Below are 19,491 nucleotides of genomic sequence, written 5' to 3'. Positions count from 1 at the left end.
CTTCAGACAATGTGCTCTGGAGGGTGGGGCTCAAAGTATCTGGAAAGCAATAGACACACACACCCCTTTTTTCCGTACTAGATCTGTAAGAACATTTTAAATCTCTTTTGAGATGGACATTATCATCACCTTTAAACCAACAAATGAGTCTAATTTCAGAATTCACATTTCCTTTTGGCAGAAACAGAATACATATTGGGAATTTCTAAATAACATTTAAGCCTCACAAAAAAAATTCTAAAGTTGAAGCAGAATGTTATGAACATGGATTGAAGTATATGGAAACTGCTTTGGCCTCTATAGACAATTAAATTTGTTATAATGTAGTCTCTCCATGAAAGCAGTGACTGTATGTTTAATTCAAGGACATTAAGGCAATTAGGAAAATGGTATTTTAGTTCTCTGGGAAAGACATATTTAAGCTAATCATCCTTAGGATAGCTATACAGAATTCACTTCACAAATTGGACTAATAACAAACTAAGTGGGGAAGCACACCCTGATCCGGTAGAGAAAAATGAAGCATTTATCTCTGCCATAAACAACCATTGAAAGACTGAAAAAATGGTTAAATTTGATATAAGATATAAGTTTACAAAGGGCTTAATTTTGACAACGCTGTGGCTTAAATGCATACAGTACCAATGCAATAGCATATAGACAAGTTCAAACATAGTGTGCATTCTTCCTCATATTTTTTGCATTTTTGGGATGTTTCACAATAGCCTCCTTAGCCAACACCCTTTTCAATGGCTAAAAATGAACTATTTTCACATTTTAAGGACATAATCAGAAAAAAAAACCCAACAGCATTTTGATGTTATTTCCCACTTTTTGAGCCAGCACATCTAGGTATTTGTATTTTATCCTTCCCTAAAGTAATTCACATGTACAGCCGTTTCCTGTTTACATTTAACTATTCATAGAAGAGTAACAGGGATTTTTATGTGGCATCCTTACTTAATTAGAAATTTCTTTTTAAAAACATCAGGTTCTGGTATTTATTTCATAAGCATATATGCTATATGGCATTTCAAGCTCTGGTATCTTCCCCACGTACACGCTAACTTGCTTTTTCAAATGATGTGTTTGTCTTCTTTAACAGAGTACCATGACATCATCCTTCATTTATTTCACACTATCTCACTGCAGACAGAAGAGAACAAAGGAGCAGCAAAGGCCAGAAAGGAAGGGCCAGCAGGAGGAGAGGCAGGGTCAATGTCCATCACTTAAATTGTGTAGTAATACTCATGATCAAAAGAGAACTATAATCAGTCAGCTCAGAGTTTACTATTCTGTTTAAAAACATCAAGCAATTTTGTTTCTGTGCCACCTGGCTCCTCAATCAATTCACAGAACTGCCTTCCCCCTTTCCTCCATCCTTCAAATGGATAGAAGTTTTTACAAGAAATTACTCCATTAATTTGATGAGGCAAATTAGATTTCGTAATAGCTGTGGCAATATAATTACTCTTTAAAATTAATAATGGCTAATCTATTGTACACGTTCCAACTCTACCCAGACATTTAATCCTGTTGTTGGGACATTGGGACATTGATCCTATTCTTGATGCACATTACACTTTTCCAATCTGCCATTCTGGTTTGAATGATAGCAGTGTCAGGTAGGGATGGGAAGAGGTCAAGATGGCACCAAAGCAGCATAAGTACAGCCCCACCCATTCTGTGCCTGAGACTCTGACATACCTGCAAAAGAGATGGTGCTTCAGTCACCCTGTAGTGACCGTCATCCTGTCTTTTTTAACCACCACAGTTCCATACAATACTATCTTAAAATTTATTTTCAATGTAAACATAGCCAGCAAACTTACAATATTTTGGAATCATTTAACATATTCTTTATCAATAATCACCCTGTTGGAATATACTAGTAAGACCAGAGGAAGGCATGGAACAAACAAACAAACAAAAAGAATCAGCTTCAAGAAATGAAAGGAATGAAGGCCATCAAAGAAACCATGATGTCTTCTACATGTCACATTTCTATAAAGTTATGATAAATTCCAGAATAATATATAAAAAAATACTATTTTGTACCTATTGGATGATTATCTTTTCAGGAACAAATTGATGGGTTTAGTTAGTACTTAAAAATATGATGCTCAAGGGGGAATATTGATTCATTGGCCCTGTGATACAGTGGCTCTTTTTTCTCCTCTCCCTCCCTCTCTTTCCATAAATTATTTTACATATTTGTTTTATTTTGGTGGACGTTGTTTTTTAATGTCCATTTTCTATTCATCTACATATTAATAGTTTAGAAACTAATAAGAAAACAAATATGATTGGTGTGAACAATTTACTGTTCTTTCTGAACAAACTTTTTAGTGCTAGGAATCACAATTAGGGACTACTTAGAAATCTGTGTTGCACATAGGTTTAATGTCTAACTTTTAAAATGGCTAACTACACTAATTTAAATGTTACTCATTTAATTCTACAACACAATATGCAAAAACTATTTGAAATAATATGGAAGGCATGTATTTTTTTATTTCTCTGTTTTCATTTTTCCATATAATATATAGAAAAACTCAATATACAAAAGAAACCACAGCATGATTGTTGCCAGAAAAACTTCTAATTGCTTCCCAGAAGACAGGAAACAGCTGATTTCTTTTTAAGGACACTTCAAGTTGAAGAACAAATGTTTGAATATGCACAAGCATACTTAAATTTCCCTACTGCGCATGTCAGATATCACATTAAAAAAACAAATATCGTAGCAGCAATTGGAACCCGCAATTGAGACCATCAAAATATATGGCCTTTCAGTTACTTCTCAATTTCTTCTCAGTTATGACAAATTGTTAAAATACCTGTTTCATGTACACATACATCAAGGACAGATAAAACTGTGTTTATCCTGTGTCAGGGATCTTTGAAGTAGAATTACATTTCAGAAAATTATTGTCATTCACTACCTCTTTTACCAGAGACTGCACACAGATCCTGTGCAGGTTAGACAAAGGAGGGTGGAACTATTTGCTTTGTCTACCACAATCTAAATCACTACATCTGCCAATTCAGGCAAATGTTTCAATATGACTAACCGGATTCTGTAGCTGCTCAAGTGTTGGCTTGCATCCCACATGTAGTAGACAGAAGACATGCCACCATATTTGTCCTGCAGCTGCTACTGTTTGTTAAGAACTAAGAAATATGGTCAACCTTGGTCTAGCAACAGTGAAAGATTAAACAAAACTCTCCAGGGAAATAAGTGAAAATGTTATCCAGACTTGAATAACATCAGCTGATCACTCAGCCAGAATCTTTTAAAGTCAGTGCCAACCAGTGACAAATCCTATCTCATTTTTGAAGAGAGGTTACTTCAATCAAAATAGCTATTTTTGCTCTTCATAAATTAACCAGGGTTGTCATAGAAGACTTCAGAAAGCAACACACTAGCTGTTTGGTCATAACATAAAGGCCACAGCTAACATTTAAATCATTCCCCATTATGTTAACGGACATAGAAACTGGGTTCACATACCATAGTAAACTATGATTTAACAATGATTTATTGAATCAGCCATAATTCTATTCACGATTCTATTTAACATTAAACAAAAGATTGAGATGTATAAATTCCAATGACATAAATGGCCACATTGAGTGGGGAGGAGCCATAATTCATGACGTCATTGTACATATAAATAATTTTGGTTTGTACCAGTTAACCATCAACAGCTGTGGCTTTAGGAGTCATTTAACTTAGAGGACTTACAGTCACTTGAGTCAGAACTGATCTAGAGTACAATTCTTTCTCTTTAGGTTGAAATAAACATAACAAAAGAAAGTATACAAAAAGGCCAGGCAGAAAGTTGCACAACATTAGCTGCTGAGATGTTTTCACTTGGAGTCATCTTCTGAACTTCGTGCTTGAAGTAGAAAAGAATGAACTTTGATTTTGGATTTTACCGAATAGATTGATAGATCTTTACAGAAATGGCTAGTTCACATTATTATGAAAAAGCAAAACATTGAGATTGGGTGTTAATGCCTTATTGTACTGCAACAGACAGGTGAGAAGTCAATGCTTTTCTTTTCTTTTTCTTATCCTTCCTCACTTCTCTTCCTTTTCCTCCCCAATGCTTTTCTATTAACTTTTGTATTTTACAATATTTTATAACTCAATAAAACGTTAAACCTGAACATTAGCTGCTGAGGATCATAAGGAGACTGCTGACGTGCTTGCATCTAGCAGCAGAGTATCCTCCTTGCTTCTGGTCAACCACTAGCAGGTGGACTAGAAGTTCTCCAATACAAATCTTCTCAGGCACTGTTTTATGATCATTATACATCTAATCTTTGGAGATTTATCTGGTATGAAGTCCATGATCTAGATTTTTCATCTAGAAATATCAATGCGGTCTCAGTTTGCTGAGATCACCTACCCTAAGTATCCCAACTTAAGGTAGGATAGTTGAGTGTGGCCAGCTGTTACTTCCCAGGACCACCCCAGGAAAGTTAAAAAAAGATGACAGTTGCACACATGGCTAGAGGGCTGTGCTTCAATCATGTATTTATAACTGCCATTTTGGCTTTTTGCCCATCCCTGGGGATGTCCCTGTGAAGGTTTTTTTTAATGACTAACATCAAACACAGAGGTGGAGTGCTTATAGCTCTATGTCTTCTGTTCCTATTTTCCTTGGGCACCTCTTTCCAAAGGCTTGAAGAAAAATTAATTTCACAAATTTCTAGATATGGATTAAACAAAGCAAAGATGAGTTAACCACAAACAAACCTTGTTTGGAACCCTGCCTTTGAGGATTGGACATATTGTGGTTGAATAAACCTGTCTACATTCAAATGGAAAGTTAGATCTTTAAGTGCTCAGTATGGATATAACCAAACCAGCATGAACTCTACAATTATACTGATTTTCTCCCAAGTCTAACTCATTAAGTATTAGGCTAATTTCAACAAGTATCAAGTCCAGATCCAGTGACGGAATGGATTTTCCATAGTTTGATATTTTGCATTTTGTAATTAAATGGGAATTACTCTCAGGTAAGTACCTACACAACTGTACACTGGGGAGGGGAGGAAGAATTAAGACAATCAACTTCGCATTGTGTCCTGCGACAAGCTATTTACTGCCTACCAGATGTTTTGGGGTGCAAATCCTTAAATCTTTTATCAGTGACTAGATTGGTTGAAGCTGGCGAGTGACATTCAGACCATTTGGCAACCATAAATGCATCTCACCACCAAGATCCTCAAAAGGAGGATAGATCCACATGGGATAAAAACTTGAGGTTTCATCTTGCCCAAGGGGAAGGGTAAACATGTTTAGATCACATGGATAATAACATGTGATGGTAGACAGACGTTCGTAGTTTTAATTTAAGAAGAAATAAGGTAAATAAGTGCTTTATCGAATTGCCCATTCGCGAAGTATATTCATGCTGGGAGTACCTCAGATCTTTATAAACTTCAAAAGAACACTCTGCCCCGAGGAGCTTACAATTTTCAACCGGGAGTGGAAGCCAACTAAATAAAGAGAAGCCGGAGAAAGCGAGGCAGGTGGATCCTACGCCCTTTATTACAGGTTAAGCAACGCCCCACACTTTTTTCTCTCTCTCCAGAGTGTTTATAATGTGGTCCCTTCCAGAAACGTCGGGCTGCAAGGCGGAAGCCGCCGGGAGAGGCGCAGGGGAAACCGCACCGCCCGGCAGGCTGCAGGCAGAGCTAAATCGGAGGCTGTAACTCGAAGCTGCGAGAGCGCAGTCGGGGGAGACTCCCGGGAAGCGCCCAAACACGCAGCCCGCGAGCGACTTCTCCAGTCCGGCCTTTCGTTGACCAAAGTTGGCCCTCCTGCTCGGGGCGGAGGGGACGCGGGCCCGCTGACGTCAGCCAGGAGCAGATAAGAGGTGATCTCGTCGCCGGAAGGAGCAAAGGGGATTTTGCAGCGGTCAGAGCGAAGCCGCCCTTAGGAGCGGAGCCAAAGCCCGCGGAACAGAGGTTCCCCCCCCAAAGTAGCCGCAAACATGCCACAAAACGTGCTTCTTCCCGGACCTCCGCCTTGGGGCTTCAGGCTATCGGGAGGCATCGATTTTAACCAGCCATTAATTATAACCCGGGTACGTCCTTTCCGATCGCGGCTCTTCGATTTTTCCTTTTGCAAAGGGGGCTTCGTCTAGGTCGCCTTCGTATTTATGCCCAAAATAATCTGTTCGGATGAGGTTTGCTGCAGGTGCTTTGTTTTTGAAAGAAAGAGTGATTGTCAACAGCTGGTTGTCCAAGTGTAAAAGTGTAAAAGGGAAGTCTTGGCATTCTCCCGGGTAACTTTGGGAGACAACGTCTGTGTGGCAAAGCGTAATTTGACCATCCTCTCGTTTGTAATCATCTTGTGACCGCTTTACCTGTGATGAACCTTTGATGACTTTAGTGGGTCTTTCTTTCTGTTCGCTAGAAGTATATGATGTTACCAAGGTCTGATTTGTAGTGCAGAGAGTAAGTCTGGTTCAGGCACAATTATAGTGTGTAAACCATGGTTTATAGATTAACAAAGTTGGGTCAGCTAGTCCTGATGGAGAAAAATTTAAGTACTGTATTTTGTAGATATTTCTGAATATCCCCAACTCCTTGATATACTTTTCCCTGCACTTGTGAGTATGGGTTTTCCCAACACACTGAACTGAAAACAAGAGGTCAGTCCTACTTTAACCTTCCTTAAAAAAAAAAATCCATTGGAAGAAAGGATTCAGAGTAGTCCAGTATCTTACAGAGGGATTTCCTTCTAAGAAATTCTTTTGCCATCTGAGTGTGCATTTTTACTGCAAAACTATATTTTTACGCTTGCAGGACTTTGTAAGGATGAAGCAATGCCTGCTGCTGCTTTGCTTTAAATTTCACTCCATCTATTTGTATTGTTAAAGCCTGGAAGCAGTAATCCATACTTTAGCATACAAAAATGGTGTTTACCTTGCAAATACAGGAAATTTAGGGCTTTGTTTTTGGAGGGAGGGAAACTAAAAAGAAACCTATTGGGCCTGGGTTGATGACAACTTGAGCTATGTACCATTGCAAGGCAGATATGCTTGCTAAATGTGAAAACTGCACCAGGCGAGTAAGTGAGAGATTGTGAGTTCAAGTCTCATCTTAGCCATGAAAGCAAATTGGGTGACTTGGGGCCGCTCACTCACTCTCAGCTCAACTCATCTCACAGGATTGTTGTGGGGAAAATAGGAATAAGGTGTGTTGGATATGTTTGCAGCCTTAAGGCATTTGTAAAAAATAATAAAAATTGGATACAAAAACATAAATGTAAATCAAGTCCTGTTTTAATGTGCGTCATGTCAAATACAGGGGGGGAGGTTCCTACCTATAAGTGGTTCTGGTCTGGTAGATCTGGGTCTGGTAGCTCAGCAGACTAAAAAAGCATTGTGATTAACACCAGCTGCCTGCAATTACTGTAAGTTCAAATCTCACCAGGCTCAAGGTTGACTCAGCCTTCCATCCTTTCTAAGGTAGGTTAAATGAGGACCCAGTTTGTGGGGGCAATAAGCTGACTTTGCATAAATATACAAAAGTATTAAGGCTATTGCTTAACACATTGTAAGCCGCCCTGAGTCTCCGGAGAAGGGCAGCATATAAATCAAATTTTTTTAAAAAAGTGGTTCTAAGAGTGCAAATTTAGCTGAACATCTTGCATTGTCCAAGTGAGGAGACTTAGCAGGGTAATACTGCACTATGTACTGTCACCTTAATGTTGGGGATCAAAATTAGATTATGACTATGTTGAAATGCAACTCTATACTCTTAAGAGTTTATTTTGTATGGGACAGTTGCCAACCTGGAACAGGTCATTGTGCTTTTTAGGCCTGGGAGTACTGAATATCAGGAGGAGGAGAGTTTGGGTTTGATTCTAGCTGCCTATTCTATGCAGGATTTCTCTTCTTTTGCCTTGCTTGCTATGCCTACATAAATCCAGGATCTGTATAGAGAATTAAAGAAAAAGTAATTCATTTTCCCACCATGACTTCCCTGTATGAGTGAGAAATACTTAATCATATAAACACACCTCTTCCTCCTGTATTAGTAATGCCTGTAATAAAAGGTTGAGGGCTTGGCTGTCCTTTTTCCTGCCTTCTCTTCCCACTAACCAGATCCCTCCAGATTTCTGGCTACTATAGACTATATCAGTTGCAGTTTTTAACACAAGTCTGATTCTATAGTTCTCCTTTTACTGCAACTGCTAACACTGGATATCCAAGCATTTCAGTGCTTTTGTGAACTAGAAATGTGGCTGATTTCTAGTCGCTTTAGAGTTTGCCTTCCCCTGGTAATAATTAAACAGGGCTATACAGATTGTAATATCTTAATATAATGTGAGGGGTTTTTTATGTCTCATCCACACCCACACATACAACAAATAAGAGGCACAGGTAGGCTCCAGGCAGTGAAGGGAGAGGGGAAAGAGAAATGCATAAGACCAGCCTTGTCATTAGGCAATTTCAGCCCCCACCCCACCTCTGGCAAAAAGGCATCTGTTTAAAACTCCAGACAGCAGGATATTGGGAGACAGAGTTAAACGTATATGCAATACAATTTGTCCTGCCTAACATAAATCACCCTGCTTCTCCTAAATTTGACAGAGGTACTCTATGATCTTCTTCAGTGTAGCCCGGTGTTTCTGGCTGAAGATTTCTGGGAATTGAAGTCCACACCTTTTAAAGTTGTTCCTTGTGTTCCTTGTCTGCAGATACATAAGGCCTATTTGTTCCTTGTGTGTCTGCAGACACTTCCAGGTTGTCTTCAGGTCCCCTGCCCTTTCTACGTTCATTTGGTTAAACAGAGTAGTTAAGAAAATTAAAGCGGCAAAGGAGTTGCAGCAATCATCCTTATTTATGACAAAGCCCATAGGCCCAAGAAGGCCCTACGGAGTTTTTAGAAATTAAAAATGCCATCTTTCTGCATTTTGGTACTTAGATTGGAAGGATGCACACCTGCTCAGGAAAAAAAAAAATAGGGGAAGAGAAGGCCTGTGTCTGCAGACTCAGAATTCCCTTAGGTTATCATTAATTAGTAACTTTGTAACTACCTTGATAAAATAAATCATGGCAATGTGAAGCATCCAGAGACCTAGTGCTCTTAAGGTTTGGTCACATATCCCAAAACAACACAAAGACCCTCATCATGGGAATAAAAACAGCTAGACAACTGAAAGAAGGGGGGATATCTACTGGAATGTTGGCTTCTATCTCTTTTCCAATTGACATGTAGGCACATTCTGGCAACCAATTCAAAAGTGCAACAGAAAGCTCCAGAATATGTTTTGGTTCACTTAAGAAAAATATATATTGATGAAGCTGATTCAGAAGGTATTCTCATTGAATCAGCTGACCCTACTTTTCAGATATGGAGAAAATATCAAGAGTTCAAACTGATCTTAATTTCACCTCTCTGCCATAGAGAACCGAAATTGCATGCAGACAGGTGAGAAAGTGGATTGAGAGTAGAAGAAAGGTGCATTCCATTCATTCTCTTTAATTAGTGCAGAAAGTAATCTACGGTACTTAATGGGGCAAGGCTCCTATTTGGCACCCAACATAGAAATACAGCTTTCCATTTATGTCCTCCAGGTGATAAAAAGTGATTGTAAAAAAAGCACGTCATTTATTTATGGGTTCATTTATGAGCCTGAAAGAGCACCATGATAAACTGCTACTGGTAATTTTGCAGAGTGCCGGATTCCTGGAATATAATAACACCTTTATTGAAAAAGTTCCACAAACTGCTTCTACATATAAAGATCTAAATCCCTTGGGACTAGGGTTGCTGAGAGAATACCTTTTCCCACAGGAGTCTGCTCATCAGATTATCAATAGAATTTCTCTTGGTGATGAATATTCATTGGGCATCTGACAAGAAGAGGCCTTTTTCTATATTGGCATCCACTGTAAAAAAAAAAAAAAAAACCTCTCCCTTTTTATGACCCTGTAATCCCTTAATACAGGGTAGGGTTGGGGCGACTGGATGGAACTACTTACTGGATGCCCTTTGTGGCAAATATTTTTTTCTTTTCATTTTAAGAGAGAAAAATCTGCTGCTACCTAGGATTGAACTCTCAACCTTTTGAGTGGGAGGGGGGGACATCTTCACCACTAGGCAGGATGGATTTGATTTAAATCGAGATGATTTAAATCACAATTTAAATCATGATTTAAATCACTAGTAAAAAGGCTTGGTTTAAATCAACTCGATTTAAATCATAATTTTTAAAGAGCAATTGTCATCTCTGCTACTCTTTTGACCCATTGTTGACTTACCGATAGTCCCAGTGTTGCAGAATATACAGCCTCATGCTACATAACTAAGCTCCATTTCATGCTGAATAAACTAAATTATTTATGTATCTTAAATAGGAAACTATCTTACGATAGATTTTTACCCCAAAAGTTTTTTATTAAAATAAATTCAATAAAAATAAAAAAAATCTGATTTTTTTGATTTTTTTTTAAAAAATCATTGATTTTTATCCACCCTGCCACTAGGCCATTAAGCCACTCATGTTGACATCATTCTGTGAAGGACATTCCCCAGAAATAAAAGCACGTACTAGCCTTGCTTCAATATTGACACACATTGGAAACTTTCTTTCTTACGTTGGCATATGGATCTCATGTACCACAATTCATGGTTTATTTTATATGCTTTGTTTCATTAATTTTAATCATTTCATTATTTTTTAATCATATTGAATGTATTTAGAGTTGTACACTGACTGGAGTTGTATGGCATAACCGATGGTATTGAAATGTTTTAAATAAGTAACTTTGCAATGGTTTCATTGACCACATTTCCCTAAACTTTTTGGGCCAACCTCACTAGGTAATGTTTAATTGGTCACAAATCTGTGGGTCTCTGGTATTAAAAAGTGAGTGTATTATAGAAATTACAAATAATTTTTCTAATACTGTATTTGATTTTATATTCCACCTAGTCCTGTAGAAAAGTCGAGCACAAAATCTAATCTTTACTAGTGGCTTTTATGAAATGAATTTTTGAAAAATAGTAACAGATGAGTAGTAACTTTATCAATAAAATAAAGTAGGAACATTCCCAAACTTCTGATAACATTTATTATATTATCATTTTAATTTCACTAAATAGAGTCCACTATTTATTTGCAGAACAGCAATCTATATAAGTCTTTAAAGAGGTGAATTATTGCCATCTGTGAAGGTTTGCCGTACTTCAGAAAAGCTTCAGAAAAGCTGTCACAAAAGCTTTTCTTTTTGTATTTGATCGGAAGAATTAAATTAAACCCTTGTTTCTACTTTGGAATAACACCAGTTGAACTTCCTGTGGCTGGCTTCTGAGGAAATACGCATGGGATTGCCAAACTAAGTCTTAACACAAAAAAGATGAGATGGCATTCTAAATAACTGGCCGTTTGTTTCCCAGAAAGTTTCTCTGTCTAAACAGCTTAACCCTCCGTAAAACGCACAGAGGCACTCCTAAACTGCTCTGACACGCACACTTGGCATCTACCATGGAAAAAGGAAACAAAGGTTAAGTTTAAAACAATAGAAGAGATTGTGGTGTTTTGGGGCTGAATTTCCTTTTATGGAATTAAAATACTTCCCATTATCTCTCAGGAAAAATATTTAGCCATGTCTGACTTCTACTTGGCATTTGTTTATAGTACACAGTAAAATTTAAAGTGATATTAACAGAAAAAGAGCTAGCTGCATTTATAGCAAATTAGTGCAAAATAAACTTTCTGAATTTCCATGGGACAAGTAGCTGCATGAGAAGATTTATTAATTGCCCCTTTGGAGGTCCTCAGCAGCCTGCAAGACATATGTACAAGGAAAAACGTATGTAAAGATAGTATCTGCTGTTTTATTAATAATGTTTGCTTGCCATTAACATCTGTTTTAGTGGTTTTTCATGTTTGCATAATGATGCAATATTTTTAAAAAGACCAACATAAATACATTCTGATACCTATAGACATTTTCAGACCAATCCATTACTGTAACATCTTTACTGTTTGATGCTAAAGCTGAGGACCTGAATTTATTGGATCAAGTTTTATTGAAGCCAATTGCTCTAAATGACTTGAGTGGATACCTTCTAAGTGGATTGATGTTAAGTCTCTCAGAGTTAAAGATACCACAGTGCAAAACTATCCAGAATATATTTCATTTCTTCATTTCTTAGCAGTAAGAATGTGCAAGCTTTTAATAAATTGACTAGCAGATAGATCTGATGATGTTTACTTGAAAGTAAGTGTCATTGTTTTCTAAGACCATTACTTACAGAAAAGTATTCTGAAAAACTTCTGCCTTAGTCATGCATCTTCCTAGAGCAATGATGGACAACTTTTTAAAAAAGCCTCCAGATCAGGGGTGAAATGCTCCCGGTTCAGACCGGATCGCCTGATCCAGTAGCGATGGAGGCGGGTGGTTCGGAGAACCGGTAGCAAAAATCCCTGCGTCCCCCCCCCCCCCCGCCCAGCTGAGCCGCACAATCATCAGAGGCTTTTTTTTTTACTTTTAAAAGCATTTTTTCTACAACCTCTTCGGCCGAAAAAATGCTTTTAAAAGTTAAAAAAAAAGCCTCTGATGATCGCGCAGCTCAGCTGGGATCATCAAAGGCTTTTAAAAGAAAAAAAAACCCTTTTTTTCTTTTAAATGCCTCTGATGATCCAAGCTGAGTTGCCTGATCATCAGAGACATTTAAAAGAAAAGAAGTCTCTGCTGATCAGGCAACTCAGCTGGGATCGTCAGAGACTTTTGAAAGCATTTTGCCGAAGAGGTTGTAGAAAAAGTGGTTTTAAAAGTAAAAAAAAAAATGGCCACGTCACATTAACCCCCCCACCAAGCCACACCACAGAACCGGTAGTAACAAATTTTAGATTTCACCACTGCTCCAGATGTCCCAGTAATGAGCTGGAAATACCATGCTGTCACCATAATAGGGCAGACCAAAAGTGATGGAGTGGAAGGTTAAAACAGCAACATGGCTGTATTTGGTGTTGCCTAAGCTAAAAGCACCTGTTTTGCATTTTATTTGGAAACATGGAAAGCAGTTGAAAATGGACATTTTGACTTCATGTTCTTAGCAATAAGATCATGATCTTTTGAGGTACTCTTCAGTATCTTCATCAATGATTTAAGGGGATAGAAGAGGAACTCATCAAATTTTCAGACACCAAGCTGGCAGGAACAGCCAACGCTTCAGAAGATAGGCTCAAGATACAGAAGGATTTTGACAGACTTGAACACTGGGCCCTAACAAAATTAAAATCAGTGGTGAGAAAAATAAGGTTCTACATTTAGTCAAGAAAAACAAAATGCACAGGTATAGTATAGGTGGTACCTGGCTTAATAGTTGTAACTGCTAGAGGATCCTGGAGCCCTGTGGACAACCATTTACCATAAATATATAGCCAGTAGTATTCTGTAGCTGCCAAAAAAGCCAACACAGATCTAGATTGCTTTAACAGAGGGATAGAATCAGGATCATGGGAAGTATTAGTACCACTTTGTAATGTCTTGATAAGACCACACTTGGAATATTGTATCCAGATTTGGTTGCCATGATATAAAAAAAGATGTTGGGACTCTAGAAAGAGTGCAAAGAAGAGCAACAAAGATGATTAGGGGACTGGAAGCTAAAACATATGAAGAATGGTTGCAGGAATTGGGTATGTCTAGTTTGATGAAAAGAAGGACTAAGGGTGACATGATAGCAGTGTTCCAATGTCTAAGGGCCTGCCACAAAGAAGAGAGAGTTGAGCTATTCTCCAAAGCATCTGAACACAGGACAAGGAGCACTGCATGGAAACTAATCAAGGAGAGAACCAACCTAGAAATAACAATAAATTTCCTGACAGAACAATTAATCAGTGGAGCAACTTGCCTCCAGAAGTTATGGGTGCTCCAACAGTAGAGATTTTTAAGAAATGATTGAACAACCACTTGTTCTGAAATGGTATAGGGTTTCCTGCTTGAGCAAGGGGGTTGGCTAGAAGACCTCCAAGTTCCCTTTCAACTCTGTTGTTCTGTTATTCTGAGGTAAAATGGGGGTTGGCAATTGCCAATTCCTATCCAAACATTTTCCTGGACAAATTAAGAAGCCAGGTGGAAGTACTACTTTTTCCTGCAGTTTAACGAAAGGCTAACCCAAAAGAAAAAGAAATATCATGGGAACTGAAATTCAAAATGTGGAAAGCACCAGTTTTCCCATCTCTGCTACAGATCAGATTTGGCTTGGAACTTCCTAAAAGTTTATAGTTACAGAAAAACCAAGCAATGAGTCACTTAAGTAGACAGTACTGTTTGCCAGAGATGCTCCCATGCATATTTGCTTTAAGAAACAAAAAAAAATCTTGGAACTCTTAAAGATCCTTTAAAAAGGAATGATCATAACACAGAGAAATGAACTTTATCTTGGAGTGGGAGAGAAACAGAATCAAATGGGTTCCTGGCAGAAGCTAGTCCCAAGCTACTCATCAAAAAATTAATGACCAATTTGCAGAAGTTGATTTTCCAATATGTATTTTAAAAAGTCTAGTGGGAGAAACTTCTGAGCCTCTGTTAACATTTGAATCCCTGCTTAAGAATAAATTCAAAGGCAATTTGATTGTCCTTTCATATTATTTTTCAAAAAAAAATCTACCTCCTGTAACCTCAGAGAATTTTGAAATGAAAGATCATTCTGAATACTAATCCAGTTCAAGGGGTTTTTTGAATTAGAATGTGCGCTAAAATGTTCTGGTTTCTTACACAATTTCTCATAATATCCAAATTGAGAAATTATGACTTGATTTGCTAAAGTCTGTATCCAGTTTCTGAGTTGTCTTAAAAGTCAGAGGCTTAAGACTAGAAATGCTTCTTGCCCACAGACTATACTACTTTGTATAACGTGTCTATAGGAGAGCTTTGTTTGTACAGTATTCATCTAAACTTAAGTAAATCTCTTAGCAGCTGAACAATTCACTTTATAAAATCTCTGATCACCAAGAAAGTTCTTCCTTCTCCCATTTATTTTCTTAACGATGGATATCAGAAAATTAAATTGATTTTTTTTTAAAAAAAATGGTTCTGTCCTAATGTTTTAGTACAAACAGTGTGATTACCATAGGAAACTGTCTATAGTTATGATTATTATGTCTTAAAATAACTATAGACTTGAAAAGGATAAGCAAAATTATCAAAGAGCTGGAGCTATTTAGCTACAATACGAAGATACTGTATTGCAGTAACTTCAATGTTCTGGAAAAAGACAAGAAAATAAGGCGAGAAACAAATATGGACAAGTTATGTAGAAAAAAGTCAAAGAAGTTTTTTGCTAACATAGTACCAATTATTTAGGATCAGGAAAGGTAAGTGTTTCACAGAGCACATATTTAAACTATGGAATGTTAATATCATGAGATGGAGTGTGATATATTGTTGGCAGTTCATCTTTGGAAGTAAATGAGACACATTCATGAAAGATAAAACTTTCAGTGGCTACTGAATCCATCTAGATTGGTTTATGTTATGTTTATGGCAGAAGGTATTTTTTGACACACTAAGATTACAACAGCCCCTATTTTCCCAACCTCTAATATTCTCATTGGTGCCAAATATGGTTAGATTAGGATTAGATTACTTTCATACATGTAATTTGTGTTCTACCACTAGTGTCTGTTACCTCTGTACTATTCATGATTTTAAGTGTTTTGTTGGTATACAGGCTTAATTAATGTATGCTAGCACTGCAGCAAACAAATCACTGCAGGAAAAAGTAGTATTTCCACTTGGCATCTTAATTTGTCCAGGAGAATGTTTGGATAGGAAAACAGAGCTCGGTAGCTCATTTTCGCTGGCAGAGCACTCAGGCTGCCACAGGCGCCCTTGATACAAGTGATGTCAAGCTGGCCACGCGCACCCTGGCTGCACCCACTCCAGTCCCCAGAGGTCAAACACAACCCTGATGCAGTCCTCAATGAAATCGAGCTTGACACCCCTGGCTTAGAAAGTGCTGTAAAGCACTATGAAGTAGTATACAAGCCTAAGAGCTATTGCTGTTGCTGTTTTTCTCATTTCCAGTAGCTGCTCAAAATCAGCTGAATGTCCTAATTTGGGATTGCTTGCAGTAGTGTGGGACAGGGGCTATCGACGGCATTAAAATGGAGGTGTGTCTGGGTGATTTAATCCCACTTCTTTTTAACACTGAGCACAGTGCATAGATCCTTTTCTGTCCTATAACATTTTTCTTCCCCAGACATGGCTGTAGTTCAGAATATGCTTAGTGCATTTCCTTTAGCTGCCTCTATTGATTGGAATGTGAATTCTTCATCCCCTGGAGCTTTCTGAGCATTTCAGGATCTGCTGACTGGCTGATTACCAACTCTAAACTGGTCTAAATCTTTTTAAGACGAAGGAATTTGAGTAAATAGAAGAGACTAGTGTTAATGGCAGAAACGTTTATTGTGTAATTCTTACCTTGCAAAAACATGTCAAGGCACGCAAGCAGACAGACAGATAGATTCTATAAATGGACATATACCTGTTAAACAATGGCATAAAAACTTACTCTGTGATTTTCTTTTAGATAACACCAGGAAGTAAAGCTTCACAGGCGAATCTGTGTCCCGGTGACATCATTATAGCTATTGATGGTCACAGCACAGAGAACATGACTCACAATGACGCCCAGGAGAAAATTAAAGCAGCAACCCAGCAACTCTGTCTGAAAATTGAGAGGTAATTCTTCGCGACTTACACGCTCAGGATCACAGTACCAAAATCTGGACCTTAAATTCTCTAGGTCAAGAAGGAATGCATTTTTCTCAAGGGACTGCCCCCCACCTTTTTTTAAACTCAGTTTAGTAGTCTGTAGTATAATGATGTCATAGGAGTGGTTGGGATTTTTTGTTCTGATTTTTTAAAATCTTTTCTAAGTGTATGGAGCTGATAAACTGATTTTGTTGGATTTTAAAAAAATAGAATTGCCATTATTGGTTTCTTTGTCACCTAATTTTGGTGGCATAATTATGCTATGATCACCACAAAAATGAGCAGCTTGCTCATCCTTGCATGTAATAAATCGCGTTCTGTGATTATGCGTTAGGATTAATATCTTGCAATTTTTCTAATGCAATTAATATAAAATTTTTTTAACATGTATCAAAGTGAAAGACAAAGTATTTGGTGAAATTACACCTATGTCAAAAGAATTCTTGAACTGCTGCGAAAAAACAACTGTCTATGCAGATGCAAACTTGGGGCAGTTTTACTTATTAACTCAGAAGAGCCCAGTTCCTCAAACCAGTGGCTGTCTTCCCCATAACAGTAATATCAAATGAATTCCATTTAGTTTTGCTTTGATATGAGTTATTGCTTTAATTGCTTGAAATTTTCCATTCTACATATTCTTATCAAATACAGAGCTGTTTGAGGGATGAGGTTCCTTCCTGTTTTGTGATTATTTTTAAAAAGTTATTGCCAAATTAGTCTTTCACAATTTTTGTTTATCATTCTTATGCCATATGTTGCTTACTGTTCTGAACAGTAGCAGATAAACACTGTTACTGATAGGTTTGTCTTTCCTTTCTTTTTTTTCTATTAGTAGAAGTTTTAAAAATACTGTAATTTGAAAATTCTCCACTTTTTAATGTGGCATTTAATGTACAAATTACCAACATAAACCTACCTTGGTCAATGTGGACAGTAGTGTCTTCAAATTCAATCCCAGTTAACTTTCTACAAAAGTGCAATCTAAATCTGTAACGACATAAATACATACAATGCTTATGACATGCTAAAAATGGTAAAATGTTTTGGATTCCATAATTCATTATTCATTTTTATCCAACAGGGCAGAGACTAAATTGTGGTCTCCACAAGTAGCAGAAGAAGGAAGACCACATCCATTCAAAATAAACTTGGAAGCTGAACCACAGGTAGCAATTGATTCAAATTAAAACTATGTCTGGACTGCAAGAATCCAGATAGCCACTAAACACTGGCATTTAACACTGGAAAACACTAAAGTTATCTGCATACCTTCTCTGCCATCTAATGGTTGACTGGATTTTTACAGCTGAGATCTAGTAATTCTTAAATCACCAACACTCTTATTCTATTTTTAATTAATTAGTACTTACCAACTTGTACAGGTAGTTCTCAATTTATGACCACAACTGGATTAGATTTTTGGTCATAAATCAAGGCCCTCACGTGACAGGACCTGATTGTTTGACATTTTTTGCAATGGTCATTAAGCAAATCACCTCACATGTTAAGCAAATCCATAGTCATTAGGTAGTGTTAGCCAGAAATGGTTGTTAAGCAACCAATTATAAGTTGACTGTACTGCTAACTGATAATTTAACATGACAGCAACACTTAACCAGTGACTCTCAAGACATTATGATTAAACACCCTTGGAAATTATGGCTCTCATATATCTATATTCTAGATTGACTAGGATCTTGAGTTTAGTTGTCTTAGTATCTCACATATGTTCTGTAGATAAATTTTACTCTAATGGATCTAGGAATCAAATTAGTGAGCTCTGGATAGATTCACCCATTAATACAATGTCTTCCACATCTAATGAATTCCTTGAGAATTATGGCAGCTGAACTCAAAAATATCTAAAAATACTAGATTGGAAGAGTGTACTCAAGATAGTTTACATCTGAAAAGCTTGTCTTGGAATTTGATGTTGACTGGCTCACTCCACCTGTGCTGGCAGAGCCCCTTTGGCCCGATTATTCTGACTGGCAGGGTCCAGCAGAAGGGCCTTCTCTACCATTGCACCTGCCCTCTGGAATACATCCCCTCATCCCCAGAGTGAGGTCGGCTCCAACCCTCCAGAAGAGCCGAAAGACCTGGCTCTGCCAGTTAGCTTGGGGCTCCAATGGGGGAACATCACAGTGGATGTGGTTGATCAATTAACAACAGAGCCACCTCCCTCCCCCCATTCTGTTCCCACCAGTCTTGTCTTTTAATTGTACTGCAGTATAGTTTTTATCTTTTACAATTGTAAGCTGTCCAGAGTTACCTTGAGGTAAGATTGGTGATCTTTATAAACAAATAAATAAATAAAATTAATTAGTCTGAAATTTCAGACATTATCTACTAAGGTGCCATGCAATAAATCAAACTAACAACAGCACATGGAAAAAGATTCACTAAATGGGAATTCAAATGGAAGTATGTTATTTCAAATCCAAACAACAAAATAATGACTAAACTACTGCCAAAACAAAATATGTCATTAAAATACTCTACTGGCTATTGACTTTTAAGTTATTAACAAATTATTCTATGAAAGGTCATTAAATATTAAATTATATATTTAATTCTTTAAATGCTAAATAATCATCTTAATGAGCAATAAATGTGTTTCAACAGTTGTTTTTCTGCTAATTTTAAAATAAAAAAGATTCACCTCATTGGCAGAATATACCTTCCTGATTTCACCCCTAACAAATCCAGATTCCATAATTTA

The 19,491-nt window shown here is 37.4% G+C and overlaps 1 protein-coding gene across 3 annotated transcripts in view; it reads left to right on the top strand.

Moving 5' to 3' along the window:
* Positions 1-5,666: 5,666 nt before the first annotated feature.
* The window catches only part of PDLIM3 (PDZ and LIM domain 3), a 31,986-nt gene continuing 18,161 nt past the window's right edge, over positions 5,667-19,491 (top strand). The window contains exons 1-3 of one of the 3 annotated variants that reach the window (XM_070948158.1): positions 5,667-6,107; positions 16,585-16,736; positions 17,851-17,935. In XM_070948158.1, the coding sequence (XP_070804259.1) occupies positions 6,015-6,107; positions 16,585-16,736; positions 17,851-17,935 (330 nt within the window). In that variant the 5' untranslated portion in view covers positions 5,667-6,014. The remainder of the gene's footprint in view (positions 6,108-16,584; positions 16,737-17,850; positions 17,936-19,491) is intronic. The other 2 variants (XM_070948157.1, XM_070948160.1) reach the window with 2 other exon arrangements.

Source organism: Pituophis catenifer, unplaced genomic scaffold (assembly GCF_029215685.1).
Source record: "Pituophis catenifer annectens isolate HBS135680 unplaced genomic scaffold, rPitCat1.0.hap2 SCAF_8, whole genome shotgun sequence".
NCBI lineage: Eukaryota > Metazoa > Chordata > Lepidosauria > Squamata > Colubridae > Pituophis > Pituophis catenifer.
This window is presented reverse-complemented; position numbering and strand designations above follow the sequence as displayed.